The 16,511-nt window shown below is 43.5% G+C and overlaps 1 protein-coding gene across 1 annotated transcript in view; it reads left to right on the forward strand.

Annotated features, from left to right (window-relative positions):
- The window catches only part of LOC138973907 (cysteine-rich venom protein Mr30-like), a 23,112-nt gene extending 7,497 nt beyond the window's left edge, over positions 1–15,615 (forward strand). Inside the window, exons 4-11 of the mRNA XM_070346616.1 lie at positions 1,343–1,427; positions 4,663–4,796; positions 7,443–7,528; positions 8,910–8,995; positions 9,589–9,687; positions 10,316–10,438; positions 12,179–12,274; positions 14,521–15,615. Of these exons, the coding sequence (XP_070202717.1) occupies positions 1,343–1,427; positions 4,663–4,796; positions 7,443–7,528; positions 8,910–8,995; positions 9,589–9,687; positions 10,316–10,438; positions 12,179–12,274; positions 14,521–14,627 (816 nt within the window). The 3' untranslated portion in view covers positions 14,628–15,615. The remainder of the gene's footprint in view (positions 1–1,342; positions 1,428–4,662; positions 4,797–7,442; positions 7,529–8,909; positions 8,996–9,588; positions 9,688–10,315; positions 10,439–12,178; positions 12,275–14,520) is intronic.
- The last annotated feature ends 896 nt before the right edge of the window (positions 15,616–16,511 follow it).

The raw sequence follows: 16,511 nt of genomic DNA on the forward strand, positions 1-16,511 counted from the left end.
TGTCTATCTAAATAGTTATTAGATCAAGGGTAGGGCGGATGGTGGCGAGAGAGGTAAATGGAGAGGGATATACTTTACAGTGCCGTGTGCTGGTCTGTGAGTCACGTGACATGTAAATTTAACTGCAGACTGAATGTTTCTCCGCCAATTTCAAGCAGTGCAATTATCTTGAGGGGGAAATCATGACAAGATCTTGCAACTGAAGCAGATTTGTGATGTCATTCGATCGATTTTACCCCAAATTCGATTTATTAGAAAACTCACCAAGCGGTTACGTCCCTTGAATAAGAAAATAACTATTTTGCGTTGAAGCTAAAGTCAAAATACCATTTATCATCAGAAACTAGAATGCAAATGAGGGAATACATGGTCCCAAGTTCGATCAGCAGCACCGCTCGGTGCGTTTTCGAATAAATCGAATTTGGGGGATAGTCACATATATAATCATGTCACGTGAGTATAGGGTGCTGTATTTACTGGCGTGTGTCTGGGTTTAGAGCTCAGGCACCGTCGCGGTTGGGGCGCTTCAGTTCTATACTGAACATTGCATCCTCGTTCCAGGAAATAGCACCGCACTATTCTGACCCTCTGTTCGAATTTCGTCCTCATCTCCAAGGCAGACTGATAAGAAGAGGTGTACGTTACACCGGTCCTTCGGACTCAAGCATTTCAAAATGCTTGACTAATGACTATAAAAACAAGGGTAATCCCCCTTACACAATCTTAGGCCAAACACAAAAAAATAGTCTGTTTACGGTATCACGACCGACCCTATTTTTTCGCGCGACCCTAGACTTTTTTTTGGGCATTTGGGAGAGAAAAAAAAAATCCCGACCTACCGACCCTATTTTTTTTGCCTATGTTACCGTAAACAGACTATTTTTTTGCCTTAGCATATAACCACGTTATGTCCCAAAATCAAAGTTAGCATAGCAGCATAGTCTTACACAACCCATACAAACCCAATAGATTTATTCTATGAGTTCGTCCTTTACAAATGTGATCGGCACGGTTGGCCTGGTGGTAAGGCGTCCGCCCCGTGATCGGGAGGTCGTGGGTTCGAACCCCGGCCGGGTCATACCTAAGACTTTAACATTGGCAATCTAGTGGCTGCTCCGCCTGGCGTCTGGCATTATGGGGTTAGTGCTAGGACTGGTTGGTCCGGTGTCAGAATAATGTGACTGGGTGAGACATGAAGCCTGTGCTGCGACGTCTGTCTTGTGTGTGGCGCACGTTATATGTCAAAGCAGCACCGCCCTGATATGGCCCTTCGTGGTCGGCTGGGCGTTAAGCAAACAAACAAACAAACAAACAAAATACAAATGTGATGTGTGTTGTGCAGGTGTGGGACGACAGACTGGCCAAGGTAGCCACTAAGTGGGCCATGCAGTGTTTGGAAAAACATGACAAGAATCGCACCGAACCGGGTATGTACAGCAGTCTTGTTAAGCCGCCATTAGTATAATGGGGCTTACTGGATTTGCTCTGTCTGTTTGTTTGTTTGTTTGTTTGAGGCGGGCGGGCGGGCGGGCGGGCGGTCGGTCGGTGTTTGTCGGGTAAGACTTGTATCTCTGGGTCAATTAAGCTCACATTTCGTGAAATTGTTAGGAATAGGGTTAGACGGGTGTATGCAAAAAATTACATTCCTAGCGGTAGTCAAACGGAAGATATTAGCTTTTAACGCTTTTACAAACCGAGCCAGGGGACGAAACCCCCTGTCAGACTGATACGTTTGCAGGAATTCCCGCACCCAGAACTCCGAGTTACTTCCCTTCGAGTCTCGTTCTCTGACAGCATGCGTTGGATTAGAACTCCGGACAAAAACAAGTGTTGACCTCAACGGGTCAAGAAGCCCGCCCTTGGTAATATGGGGTGGGACATGGATTTTTGATCGAGACTTCATGTAAATCTCAAACACCATAGATCCTTCATAACGACCAATTTTTGAAGAATTATTCCGTAAATAAACAAATAAATAGTGACGTCATTTGAACTATACAGTCTATATGTGGTGCGTTATGGACGACCCACTTTTGTTAAAGAAGGCATTTTACTTTCTTTATTTCTATTTGGATGGCGTGGGTTGTGTAGAAGGATACTTTTTATGTTGAATATTTCTTTAGAAAGTATGGGCCGTTCATGAGTAATACCATTGGTACTGTGAAGGTTAAGTGAAGCAAAAGTGTGTACGTCATTTACTTTGGAAAGAGGCGGTAATGAGTTACTTCCCTTCGGGTCTCGTTCTATCACTGACAGCATGCGAACATGCGTTGGATTATTAAGCCACCTTGTAAAGGGTGCTTACTGGATTTGCTCTGCCTGTTTGTCCGGGTTTCAGGTGTTTGTTTGTCTACCATGTCACCACGTGTAAACAGCTCGGTCAATTTTTTTTAAATTATTAATTTATTAATTTTTATTTTTTAATTTTTTAATTAATTCTTTCTAAAATTTATTTATTTACTTTAAAAAAAAATGTATTTTTATAATTTATTCATTTAAAAAAACAAAACTCCCTCCCTCTGTCTGTCTGTCTGTCTGTCTCCGTGTCCCACCCCCATATTACCAAGGGCGGCTTATTGACCCCGTTAAGGTCAACACTTGTTTTTCTTGTTTTTACATTTAGTCACGTTTTGACTAAATGTTTTAACATAGAGGGGGAATCGAGACGAGGGTTGTGGTGTATGTGTGTGTGTGTGTGTATGTGTGTGTATGTGTGTGTGTGTGTGTGTGTGTGTGTGTGTGTGTGTGTGTGTGTGTGTGTGTGTGTGTGTGTGTGTGTCTGTGTGTGTGTGTAAAGCGATTCAGAGTAAACTACTGGACCGATCTTTTTGACATTTACATGAGAGTTCCTTTTTTTTCATTTTTTGATGGATGTCTTTGATGACGTCATATCCGGCTTTTTGTAAAAGTTGAGGCGGCACTGTCACACCCTCATTTTTCAATCAATTTGATTGACATTTTTTTTTTTAAAGCAATCTTCGACGAAGGCCGGACTTCTGTATTGCATTTCAGCTTGGTGACTTAAAAATTAATTGATGACTTTGGTCATTAAAAATCTGAAAATTGTAATACAATTGTTTTTATATAAAACTGTCTAAATGTACGTTCATCTTATTGTACATCATTTCCTGATTCCAAAAAAATATAAATATGTTATATTTGGATTAAAAACAAGCTCTGAAAATTAAAAATATAAACATTATGATCAAAATTAAATTCCCGAAATCGATTTAAAAACAATTTCATCTTATTCCTTGTCGGTTCCTGATTCCAAAAACATATAGATATGATATGTTTGGATTAAAACACGCTCAGAAAGTTAAAACGAAGAGAGGCACAGAAAAGCGTGCTATACAGCACAGCAAAACCACTACCGCGCTAAACAGGCTCGTCAGTTTCACTCCGTTTTGCACAAGCGGCGGACTACGGTCATTGTGAAAAAATGCAGTGCGTTCAGTTTCATTCTTTGAGTTCCACATCTTGACTAAATGTAGTAATTTCGCCTTACGCGACTTGTTTATTTCTTTTCTGTCCTAACACCTGACGCGTGTTTCTTTCAGGCGAGATCGATATTCTTTCGGCCAGCCACTCGCGAAGCTACGAGGCGAGAGTGTCTATGAAATGGTTTAATGGCTAGCTACGTAAGAATTAAACACCATTGGTTGATACGGAAAAGGTCGTCTGCACTGGTCGGTCAAAAACCATGGACAGCCAATCGGATGGGCAGCTGCGTGGCCCCCATGTTTTCTCGCCAAGCGAGCAAGCTCAAAGCTACCTAGCGTTCGAGGCGAGAATTCTAGCGTCACTCGCGGCGAGATGTGCCCAAGAAACGGTACTTCATCGCCCCACTCGCCAATCTCGCCTATTCTCGCCTGTAAGAAACAGGGGACAGTTCATTGTGCCTGTGTGCTCTCAACTCTCTGCTCCGACAACATCTGCATTCCGTTCCGCTGCCAGACTTACCGATTTATCTTGGGCCGTCTTAGTTACATGTGTGTTTGTGAAGTATGGAGAGATCTTTGGTAAATGGGCGACGATTGCATTGCATGCCCATTTATGTAATGTTGAACTTAAGCGCTGTAAGTAGACGAATGACGGCAGTAACTGTGCTTGGTTTGTAAGGATCTTGAAGGAGTGAATACCCTTGATTTTAGTGAGACAAATAATCTACGGGCCAATCACTAGCGATGGGTGTGCCTGAAATACGTGGTCAAGCAGCACGTGCGCATTTATCGCTCCTAAAGCAAGAGTATTCACTTTTTCACACCCCTACAAACCCGACAGTAGTATTACACACACGCAAACAAACACACACACACACACACACACACACACACACACGCACACACACACGCACGCACACACACACACACACTACCACCCCACTACACACTCACACACACCGAAGCCCCCCCCCCCCCCCCACAACACAATATACCTCCCGCGCCTCCCTCGCCCTCATCCCCCAACATGCTGACTGACTGACTAACTGACTGGCTGGCTGGCTGGCTGGCTGGCTGGCTGGCTGGCTGGCTGACTGCCTGACTTTGGGGTTTAACGTCCTCTGGTGCAGCTGAGACCTATTTGGGATAATGATTGTTTATACGCTGTTAATCCAACAAGCTCACAAGTCTCCATCTGTTAATCCTTTTGTTCAACCAGAGCTTCCAGGCTTCGTGGGACAGAACGCAGCCTATGGACATAAGTCCTTCGACCATGCCGTCCAGGCCTGGTACAGTGAAATAAAGGACTGGACGTTTGGAGAATGGACGTATGTCACTGGACACTACATTCAGGTCAGTCATCTTCAAGCCGAACATCCATCTCGACGCCGATTATGGTAGTTTTTGTACTAAAGGCGTTGCTTTGGTGCGCGGGCGCGCACACACACACACACACACACACACACACACACACACACACACACACACACACACACACACACACACACACACACACACACACAGAAACACTCACACACATACACGTGCGCGCACACACACACACACACACACGCGCACACACACGCACACACACATACACGCACCCACACACACACACATACACATTACCCACACACACACACACACACACACACACACACACACACACACACACACACACACACACACACACACATGGTGGTTGTGATTAAACACCGCACACTAGGATTATCTTAATACAGTGTTGCAATGGTTTTTGTCAAATCCGTAATTTTGTTGTTGGAGAAACAGTTGCATTCTGTGAATTTCAACACACTGCCTTTGTTTCCGTTTCCGCCTTTATTTTTCTGCCACGAGAACGTTGGATCTTGCAGGACTTTGTATACCACGATTCGCATGCGTCTTGTCTGCTATCGGTTTGGATGATTGCCGAGACTTAGAATTGTGACTATAATGCTCAAGCGTTTGATGACAGCAATTCATCCTGAACTCAGGTCAAAAATGAGTTACTTCCCTTCGGGTCTCATTCTATCTCTGACAGGATGCCTTGGTTTTCCTTGTCTGGCGAGGAAATCGATTTTTATTTTTTTTATTTTTATTTTTTACATATTTAGATCTTTTCGTAATGTGGATGTAAGCAGATTCGCGATCGTCGATAATGATTTTTCATAGTGTCGTGTAATTTTTAAATTACAAAGGAATTGATATGTAAGACGGCTGTATTTACTGTGCAAACAACTCTAAATATGGTAAAAGTGTCACGTGATAATCAACCGTTTGATATTGGCGCTCGCTGGAGCAGACGATTTTTTCTGTAGCCAGTTGACAGTGATGCAACCATGTATTACGGTCTCCTTCCGGCAGCAGTCCCAAAATTTCGACTTGTTTTGACCTTGGAACGATGTCTTTATCATAACTGTGAAGAACAGAACGGAGATCACTGTCGAAGTCGGCCAATCTGCAATCATTTTCGTCTCGCGAACACTGCTCGCGAACCACATATGGGAGATAACTCTGTATTCTTGTTTTGATAGATTCGCGTAGGACTTTAGCGTCTGGTCAGAGAGACAACTGGCGATAGCCGTGGAGCGATGATTAGCAGAATGGACAGCAACTGTTATTCTATCTACATTGATTAATTTATTAACATCGTTATGGAGCATGTTCAAGTTTATCGTTGCAAGTGTGCCTAAGTTAGAGCGTGGCGTCACGCTCATACAATAATTGCCTATGTCATTTTTTGATGTTTTGAGAAAAACGCAAAACAACTTTCTTTGGTTTCTGTAGCTGCCTATCTCATTTTAGTTATAAGTTGCAAACTGCCTATCTTGAGCTGACAGCTAGATAAACATGAGATAAAGAGGTGACAGCAACATTTTCAATCAGCAAAACTGCATAACAACCCACAAAGAGCTTTTGCTTACCTTCACATTCTCAAAACAAGTCTTCCTGTATCATAAAGAAAGAATGGCTAACTCAAGAAACGATATCGGCAGTTTTGCTTACGTTACCGTGGCAATGGTTTCCGATGGTCTGAGAGTGTGTACTCTCTAACACATGATAGATACCCTTCCAGTAGCTTCCAATGTAGTTTTACTACAGAAATGCCTAACACTGAGATAGGTATTTTTCTTATGAGCGTGACGATAGCACATTTCCTTTGGACTTCTTGCGTATAAAGCTTAAAGAACAACAGTAATAAAAATACTTGACAAAAAGAACACACAAAATATGATGTCATCACGAAGACGCCGAAGTCACAATTTACAACTAATGCGACCCTTAGGTCTTCTTCAGGTTCATGTATATGAATATACAAAATTAAAAAAAAAATGTTTACTTCTTTTGTCCGTTTGTTTTGGTATCTGTAGTTCTTCTTTCTGTGTTATTGTCTGTCTTCTTAGTGTTCTATTTTGTTTCGTGTCTATCTCCCTGAAGAAGCCCCCAGGGTCGTAACGTTGTAAAATGCAAGTTTCGTCGTCTTCGTTCCTATGTGAGTACATTATTTTTGTGTGGGTATTTGCTGATCTTATTTTGCCCCCCAAAAAACGTTTTCAAATGAGCTCCTTCACTACTGTATCTTCCAATGTGCCTTTCTTCCAAATTAGATCATCTTGAATTAGTTGTACATTGTAAGTTTCGTCGTCTTCGTTCATATGTGAGTACATTATTTTTGTGTGGGTATTTGTTGCTCTTATTTTGCCGAAAAAATGTTTTCAAATTAGCTCCTTCACTACTATAGCTTCCAATATAAATCATTTTGAATTGATGCGGGGGGCCATTCTCCTTCTGGATTTCTGCCTTCCCTCATTCATTTCTATTTTTTTTTAAATTTTAAATTTTTTTTTCTTTCAGTTTTCAACAATATTTTATTTTATAAACAGATCACACGCAACCAAATGCACACATCTCATCAATTTAAACAACATAAAGCGGTTTCATACACTATTTTCCCCAGAAAATTCATTTCTATTTTAACAAACTATGTTTTGATTGCAGGAGATTTTCCACTCAGCATCTCGTGTTGGGTGCGGCCAGGCCCAGTGCCCGTCACGTCCGATCTACATCTGCAATTACTTCTCCGGGTACGTTTACACGACAACACCTGTGTGTCACATGTATATCTATAAATGTATGTTTTAGGTGAGAGTTTTTAAGGATAGTCTGTATATGTGAGAGTTTTTAAGAATAGTCATTATAGGTGAGAGTTTTTAAGGATAGTCTTTATAGTATTATTATCCACAAACTGAATGTTAGTGTGTGTGTGTGTGTGTGTGTGTGTGTGTGTGTGTGTGTGTGCGTGCGTGTGTCCATGCGTATATGCGTGTGTGGGTACGTGCGTGTGTGTGTCTGTGTGTGTGTGTGTGTGTGTGTGTGCGTGTGTCTGTGTGTATGTGTGAATGTGTGTATGTGTGCGTGCGTGTGTCTGTGTGTCTGTGTGTATGTGTGAGTGTTTGTGTGTGTTTGTGTGTGTGTGTGTGTGTGTGTGTGTGTGTGTGTGTGTGTGTGTGTGTGTATGTACGCTATTGTACATCGCCGTGAGCTCTGGTGAGACGGGGCGATTGATAAGTGTTTATTATTATTATATTATTATTAATACCAACGCGAGAAGGCCATGTAGTGGTGTAGTGTAGTGTGTAGGTGAAACTCTCACACAAGCATACGTACAACACGTACTAACACAGCTAGTGTGTTTCAGGAATCTGTCAGGGTTCTTTTTTTGTTGAGATATAGTAGGTTGTTTACATCGATGATTGCATGTGCAGCCATAGTGTCTGTCTTAATACCGGAATCTACATTGTCATTGGCTATAAACTCCTATCAAGTACAGAAACCAGTTTCAGACTGAGGACTCTACGGGGCCTGGGATCGCTTCCAAAGATGCCATACGTTATTTGTTTTGTTGACCAAGATATGACATTTTACACAGATCGAGACCGTCAGTGTTTCTTCGAGACCGCGTCGGCGACGGTCAAAAATACAAATACATTATATGTATCGATCTTAATTTTTTGTAGACTGTTTTAAATGTTGGAATTTCACATATATGCGCAGGACATATCAATGAAAATAATAGTTAGGCTTAGCAGTCCATTTATCGACAAGGAGTCGTGTAGGATGAGATGGAAGCTGACGAAGATGTTAAAATATGGAAGGATCTACAGCAAATCGGTTCGTATGTTTGTTTACGTGTATACTTTTCTAATTGGTGTGTTATGTAGTGTTATTACATAACACATGTACCAGATACATACCTTATGAATCCACACAACCATAAATAAAGACTGTACATAGGTATTTTTCTAATAGACACAGTTTGCTTTGAATGGAGGACACTAACCGTGATGTTGGCGGGAACGCTTCACTTCCGCGGTCCGGAGGTGCGCTCTCGGTATAGCCGAATATGCGGCGTGATTTATGTGAACGTCGACCAGTGTTGTAACTCTCAATACGTGTGTCGTGCAGAACGTTCTCGAACCAGGACCCGTATGAGGCAGGCCCTTCCTGCAGCAAGTGCCCGGATAAATGTGACGAGTCCGGAAAACTATGTGGTAAAACATTCTTCTTTTTGTATCGTGACTGTTGGGGTACTTTTTCTGTCGTGTAAGCCATGTCGTCATTCATTGTCGGATGTAGTTGTTCTCTGTTAAATGTCGTAATTCATTGTTAGATTTCGCAATCAGTTCAACAATAGTTTTATTCAGAAAACGTGGGGTGGCACGTCGTATTTCATTGTTAAATGTCGCAATGCATCGCATTTAACGGCGTTTATTATGTGACTGTGCTAAACGATCATTCTTTGGTGTGTGTTTGTGTGTGTGTGTGTGTGTTAGTGTGTATGTGTGTGTGTGTGTGTGTGTGTGTGTGTGTGAGTATGCGTGCGTGCTTGCGTGCGTGTTTATGTGTTTATGTGTGTGTGTGTGTGTGTGTGTGTATGTGTGTGTGTGTGTGTGTGTGTGTGCGTGTGTGTGTGCGTACGTGTATGCGTGCGTGTTTATGTGTGTGTGTGTGGGGGGGGGGGGGGGGTTGCGTGTGTGTATGTGTGTGTGTGTGTGTGTTTGATAGATGTGAGGCACTGTAGTCCAAATAGGGTTAATGCTTTTTTGATTCATCCTCTCAGAGAAGAACTATGTCTTGCTTTCAGACTGTGGGGGCAAGGTGTGTAATAACGGAGGTACCCTGGACCTCAACACGTGCACGTGTCAGTGCCAGCCCCTGTGGACCGGAGACGACTGCACAACCAGTCAGTGAAGTTAGCGTCAGACATATTGCTTGACATAAAGGACAAACCTACAACAAAATTTAAAAAAATGTTTACGATTTTCCCGCCGACCTTATATAATTGTTTGGTCCAAAATACAAATAACGTATAATACGTAGGTGGTGTCAACTATTAAAGAAAAATTGATGATGATGATGATGATGATGATGATGATGATGATGATGATGATGATGATAATTATGAGGATGATGATAACGACGATGATGATGACGACGATGATGATGATGATGATTGTGAGGTTGATGATGACAACGATGATGATGACGACGACCACGACGATGGTGATGATGGTGATGATGATGAGGATGATGATGATGATGATGATGATGATGATGATGATGATGATGATGATGATGAGGAGGAGGAGGAGGCCGGAGGAGGAGGAGGATCATGAGGATCATGATGATAATTGTGATTTTGATTGTGCTGCTGCTGCTGCAGCTGCTGCATATGAAACTGATGATGATGATGATGATGATGATGATGATGATGATGATGATGATGATTTTGATAATTGTGATGATTGTGCTTGTGCTTGTGATTGTGATGCTGCTGCTGCTGATAATGATAATGATGATGATGATTGCAGAAAACTGTCCGAAGAAGGATTTCCAGAACTGGTGTTCGTATTCCACGTTTGACGCGGTCACCAAATGCCCAACCAACAAGTACTATACTGAAAACTGCCCCATCGCTTGCGGAGTCTGCGAAGGTAAGATCTTACATAAATGTATGTTATTGTTTTCCCTGTTAGCCTTCCAATATGCACCTGTTGATGTCCCACAATACAAAGAAAATAAGGTGGTCGTATTGCTAATTTGCGACGATGATTTATAGTTGCTTGTTTTTCATGTTAAAGACATACGATATCGAATAAAAGAATGAAGACAAAAAACAAGAAGTCTTTTTTTTTTTTTGGCCCTCGCTTTCGAAGTGGAATCAAAAGCCAAAAACAGTTCGAAAAGACGTCATATCGTGGATAGTGGTGTCAGGTAAACATTCTGTCATTTTTGGAGCATGCCTACCGTTGAATTAACAAAGAATGTCAAGAACAAAGCGTATGCGCGGTAGAAAATTAGTTCTTCTTAGTATCCCACGTTGGGCAAGGAATTTGTTCCCAGAGTCAGCTATGTGTAGACCCTCCTCGGTGTCCGAACACCCCCGTGTGCACGCATGCGCACGTTAAATAACCCAAGTTCACGGCAAAAGTCTCAGGGCTTTGAAACATGAATACTCACATGCAGGAAAAAGAAGAAGAAAACGCGCCGTACTGTATGGCAGCTCGCTTTCCCCAGTGAGAAAGCAGTCCGAATTTCCATGAGGGTAACATCACAGAACTTCTACAAACCTAATCTATTCTAGTATCAGCATCCTGCATCATTTACTGTTATTGTCTATATTTAGAGCGCTTGCATCCCTTTAACCGGCACGGTTGGCCTAGTGGTAAGGCGTCCGCCCCGTGATCGGGAGGTCGTGGGTTCGAACCCCGGCCGGGTCATACCTAAGACTTTAAAATTGGCAATCTAGTGGCTGCTCCGCCTGGCGTCTGGCATTATGGGGTTAGTGCTAGGACTGGTTGGTCCGGTGTCAGAATAATGTGACTGGGTGAGACATAAAGCCTGTGCTGCGACTTCTGTCTTGTGTGTGGCGCACGTTATATATGTCAAAGCAGCACCGCCCTGATATGGCCCTTCGTGGTCGGCTGGGCGTTAAGCAAACAAACAAGCAAACAAACATCCCGTTAGAATCGTCTTGATCTTACTGTCATAAAGCTAAATGGGAAAAGTTGTGAACAAGGAGACCGCAATATAAACTGAGAAAGCAGAACGATGACTTGGTCCCAAATAGCAGGGGCGGGGATGTAGCTCAGTCGGTAGCGCGCTGGATTTGTATCCAGTCGGCCGCTGTCAGCGTGAGTTCGTCCCCACGTTCGGCGAGAGATTTATTTCTCAGAGTCAACTTTGTGTGCAGACTCTCCTCGGTGTCCGAACACCCCCCCCCCCCCCCCCAGTGTGTACACGCAAGCACAAGACCAAGTGCGCACGAAAAAGATCCTGTAATCCATGTCAGAGTTCGGTGGGTTATAGAAACACGAAAATACCCAGCATGCTTCCTCCGAAAACGGCGTATGGCTGCCTAAATGGCGGGGTAAAAAACGGTCATACACGTAAAATTCCACTCGTGCAAAAAACACGAGTGTACGTGGTAGTTTCAGCCCACGAACGCAGAAGAAGAAGAAGAAGAAGAAGAAGAAGAAGAAGAAGAAGAAGAAGAAGAAGAAGAAGAAGAAGAAGAAGAAGAAGAAGAAGAAGAAGAAGAAGAAGAAGAAGAAGAAGAAGAAGAAGAAGAAGAAGGTCCCAAATAGCCAGATTGAAGAGCCTAGAGTCTTAGATCTTGTGTACTGCTCCACCTCAATATAATGCTTGATGCACACCTGTGTTTTCCGTTACAGCGCCGTGCAAGGGTACAGTGTGCCAGCACAAGGGGACAATAAATCCAGACACCTGCACGTGCACCTGTCCTAAAGGTTACAGCGGCGACCTTTGTGGTAAGTTGAATCTGTTACCTGAATTTACTGCAATAGTTAACGTTTTGAAAGGTTGGTTTACCTGTACATACACCTGTCCTAATAGTTACAGCGGCGACCTCTACGGTAAGTATGTCTGTTACCTAAACGCATTCGGGGGCCGGGTAGCTCAATTGGTCGCTTTATGATCCGCGGGTCACGAGTTCAAATCTAGACCGGGATGGACACGGGTCAACTTGATGTGCAGCCTCATAGACGGAATCAGTGTCACGCTCCATTTCACCACAGTGTCACGCTCCATTTCACCACAGTGTCACGCTCCATTTCACCACAGTGACACGCTCCATTTCACCACAGTGACACGCTCCATTTCACCACAGTGTCACGCTCCATTTCACCACAGTGTCACGCTCCATTTCACCACAGTGTCACGCTCCATTTCACCACAGTGTCACGCTCCATTTCACCACAGTGTCACGCTCCATTTCACCACAGTGTCACACTCCATTTCACCACAGTGACACGCTCCATTTCACCACAGTGACACGCTCCATTTCACCACAGTGTCACGCTCCATTTCACCACAGTGACACGCTCCATTTCACCACAGTGACACGCTCCATTTCACCACAGTGACACGCTCCATTTCACCACAGTGTCACGCTCCATTTCACCACAGTGTCACGCTCCATTTCACCACAGTGACACGCTCCATTTCACCACAGTGACACGCTCCATTTCACCACAGTGTCACGCTCCATTTCACCACAGTGTCACGCTCCATTTCACCACAGTGTCACGCTCCATTTCACCACAGTGACACGCTCCATTTCACCACAGTGACACGCTCCATTTCACCACAGTGTCACGCTCCATTTCACCACAGTGTCACGCTCCATTTCACCACAGTGACACGCTCCATTTCACCACAGTGACACGCTCCATTTCACCACAGTGACACGCTCCATTTCACCACAGTGACACGCTCCATTTCACCACAGTGTCACGCTCCATTTCACCACAGTGACACGCTCCATTTCACCACAGTGACACGCTCCATTTCACCACAGTGACACGCTCCATTTCACCACAGTGACACGCTCCATTTCACCACAGTGACACGCTCCATTTCACCACAGTGACACGCTCCATTTCACCACAGTGACACGCTCCATTTCACCACAGTGTCACGCTCCATTTCACCACAGTGACACGCTCCATTTCACCACAGTGTCACGCTCCATTTCACCACAGTGACACGCTCCATTTCACCACAGTGACACGCTCCATTTCACCACAGTGACACGCTCCATTTCACCACAGTGTCACGCTCCATTTCACCACAGTGTCACGCTCCATTTCACCACAGTGTCACGCTCCATTTCACCACAGTGACACGCTCCATTTCACCACAGTGACACGTACAAGACCTCGGCCGTTCTGCAAACAGTGCAGGTGGCTGGTTACACCTAAACACGCACACACCTGGGTAGCGCGACTCTTGTTGCTGCTAGCTTTCCACTGAAATGAAGCCACCCAAATGTCCCAGCAATGGAATAATAATAAAGAAAGGAAAAAAAGAAGAAGAAATGACATGTGCAAAAGCTAATGTTTCGAAAGTTTGCTTTACGGAACGTGTGACTCTATAGATATTTGCCTAACAAGCACGAGTAGGTCCACCTAGTCTTTGTCTTGAACGACACATACACACAGATGTTGAAGACGGCCTAAAGGATACGACGTCGGCCTCCCAAGCGGATTAAGTTCATGGGTTGGAATCCTGGCCGTGCCTTGTGGGTTAAGGGTGGGAATATTTTCCGATATCCCAGTTCAACTTATGTGCAGACCTGGTACTGCTTTATCCCCCTTCGTGTGTACACGCAATCACAAGACCAATTAAGTGCACACGGAAAATATCCTGTAATCCATGTCACACTTCGACGGGTTATAGAAACAGGAAAATACCAAGCATTTATTCAAAAAAACGATGTATGACTGCCTTCTTACCGGGGGAGGGGGGAGGTCCACGGAGGAGGGGGAGGGGGAGGGGGGAGGGGGGGATAAAAAACGGACACACACGTGAAAACTGAGAGAGGTTCAGCCCATGAACGAATAAGGAAAAGAAATGAAAAAGAGACGAACACATGGAACGTTGGTGAGTAGACACTGCATGAATTTGACCCCCACAGTAAGATCGTGGGGATCAAAAAGAATGACCTTGAATTTGTATTCTAATGATTGACACGCATCCTTTGTTGTTGTTGCAGAGACGTGTCCAGCACAGGACGTCAACTGGTGCCACCTGGCGAAAGACAAGTGCAACGTGTGGTCCAACATGTACTGGGACTGTTCCAACTTCTGCAAATTTTGCTAACTCTTTGTTTCACCCAGAGGACAGCTGCCGCAGACGTTTCCGTTCTTTTGTAATCAAAGCATTCATAACCTTCGAATTACTTCTACTTTTGTCAAAATTGACAAAAAACTTCGTATTTTGTCCCCTTCCGCAATCCATTTAATCCGCGATCCAATCATGGCACTGTTTGTTCTAATCTGTTCATGTATTTCTAACTCGGACTGTTCCAACTCATGTTGAGTGTGCTAACTCTTTGCTCCCCCCCGAGGACCACTACAGTAGCCGGATTGGTTGAGATTGGTACCTGCAAAAAGGCAGCTCTGTCTTTTCTGTATCTTCTCTTTCCGTCCAACGTGACTGTATTGGGACTGTTCCAACTTCTGCGGATTTTGCTAACTCTGTGGGCCACTCCGATGATTGCTGCGGTAGCCGAATAGATTTTTCTCGGCAATAACTGTGTCGGGTTTACACGGGTTCTGAAAAAGTGAGTACCCTTGCATTTGCGCAGACAAACATTGCCATGTGCTTCCTGTACAAGTGTTTGTTACGCGCCGTCTTGTTAGTGACTGGCCTGTAATGTCATGTGGTAAATTGTCGCACATGGCCATGTTTGTCTGCGCAAACGCAAGGGAACTCACTCTTTCATAACCCATACAAACCCGACAGTTATTTTCGGAATTCGTTTATTCATTGGTCTAGACTGATACATGCAAATAGGCAGCTCTGTCTTTTTTGTATAATTTTCTGTCGTCGGTTTGTTTGACCTCTCTTCGCCCCCTAGTGGCAATAATGGGCCTTGTACATTGTTGCTACCAACCCGAAGCAGAAGAACTCTGCTTCTTAGAAAATTCGAACCCTTTACCTTCACGGGTTGTTGGACTCAGAAACACAAGCACCGTTATTGAGTGGTGTCATCTTATTTTCAGTTACTGAGAAATCGAAGTAAAGTTAATTCATGTTGTCTTTTAATCTGTGTTGCTTTGAAATGGAAATAAAGATTTGCACTGCAGAGTCATTGTTCTTGTTTTCTGGTATTCTCCAGTCGAAATGATGAGGCTTCATTTCAAGCTTTTAGTTTTGTTTTCGTACCCTTGGAATCGAAATGAAGATACTTTATGTCAGGCTTTGCTCTTACCGTCAGTTTTTTTTAACTTGACAAAAAGAGTAAATTTACACACACACACGTACACACACACGCGCGCGCGAACGCACACAGACACACACACACGCATACACACACAAACACACTCGCACATACACACACACACACACGCGCACATACACACACACACACACACACACATAAACACACACAAACACACTAGCACATACACACACACATACACACACATAAACACACACAAACACACTAGCACATACACACACACACACATACACACACAAACACACACGCACATACACACACATAAACACACACAAACACTAGCACATACACACACACACATACACACACACACACACACACACACACACACACACAAACACACACGTACATACACACATAACACGATTCTAAAACTTCATAGATTTTTATTTTTTCTCTCCATAATTATTATGTACAGTGATGCATAGGAAAACAAGACAACAACCTCAGTCATTTTCTTAAAACAATGCGATGATTGCCTCAGAGCCTCGTAATTTGGACATGTGTATTCGGTAAAACAGGGGATTTTTCATCCAAGAAAAGTAAATGTATAATTGTACAAGTTCACAACAAATTAAAAATATATATATATTGAATTTAATTGTTTACCCTACAAATTAGAGTGAGTGTTTAGAATATGTAACGCTCTGGGTGCGTGCTGGTATCGTTTTGAAAAAGGGAGGTAACACTGAAAGAAACCAACAATGTGCATTTGTTTTTGCTGTGTGGAAATTAACAAA

This window comes from Littorina saxatilis, linkage group LG8, assembly GCF_037325665.1.
Source record: "Littorina saxatilis isolate snail1 linkage group LG8, US_GU_Lsax_2.0, whole genome shotgun sequence".
Taxonomy (NCBI): Eukaryota; Metazoa; Mollusca; class Gastropoda; order Littorinimorpha; family Littorinidae; genus Littorina; species Littorina saxatilis.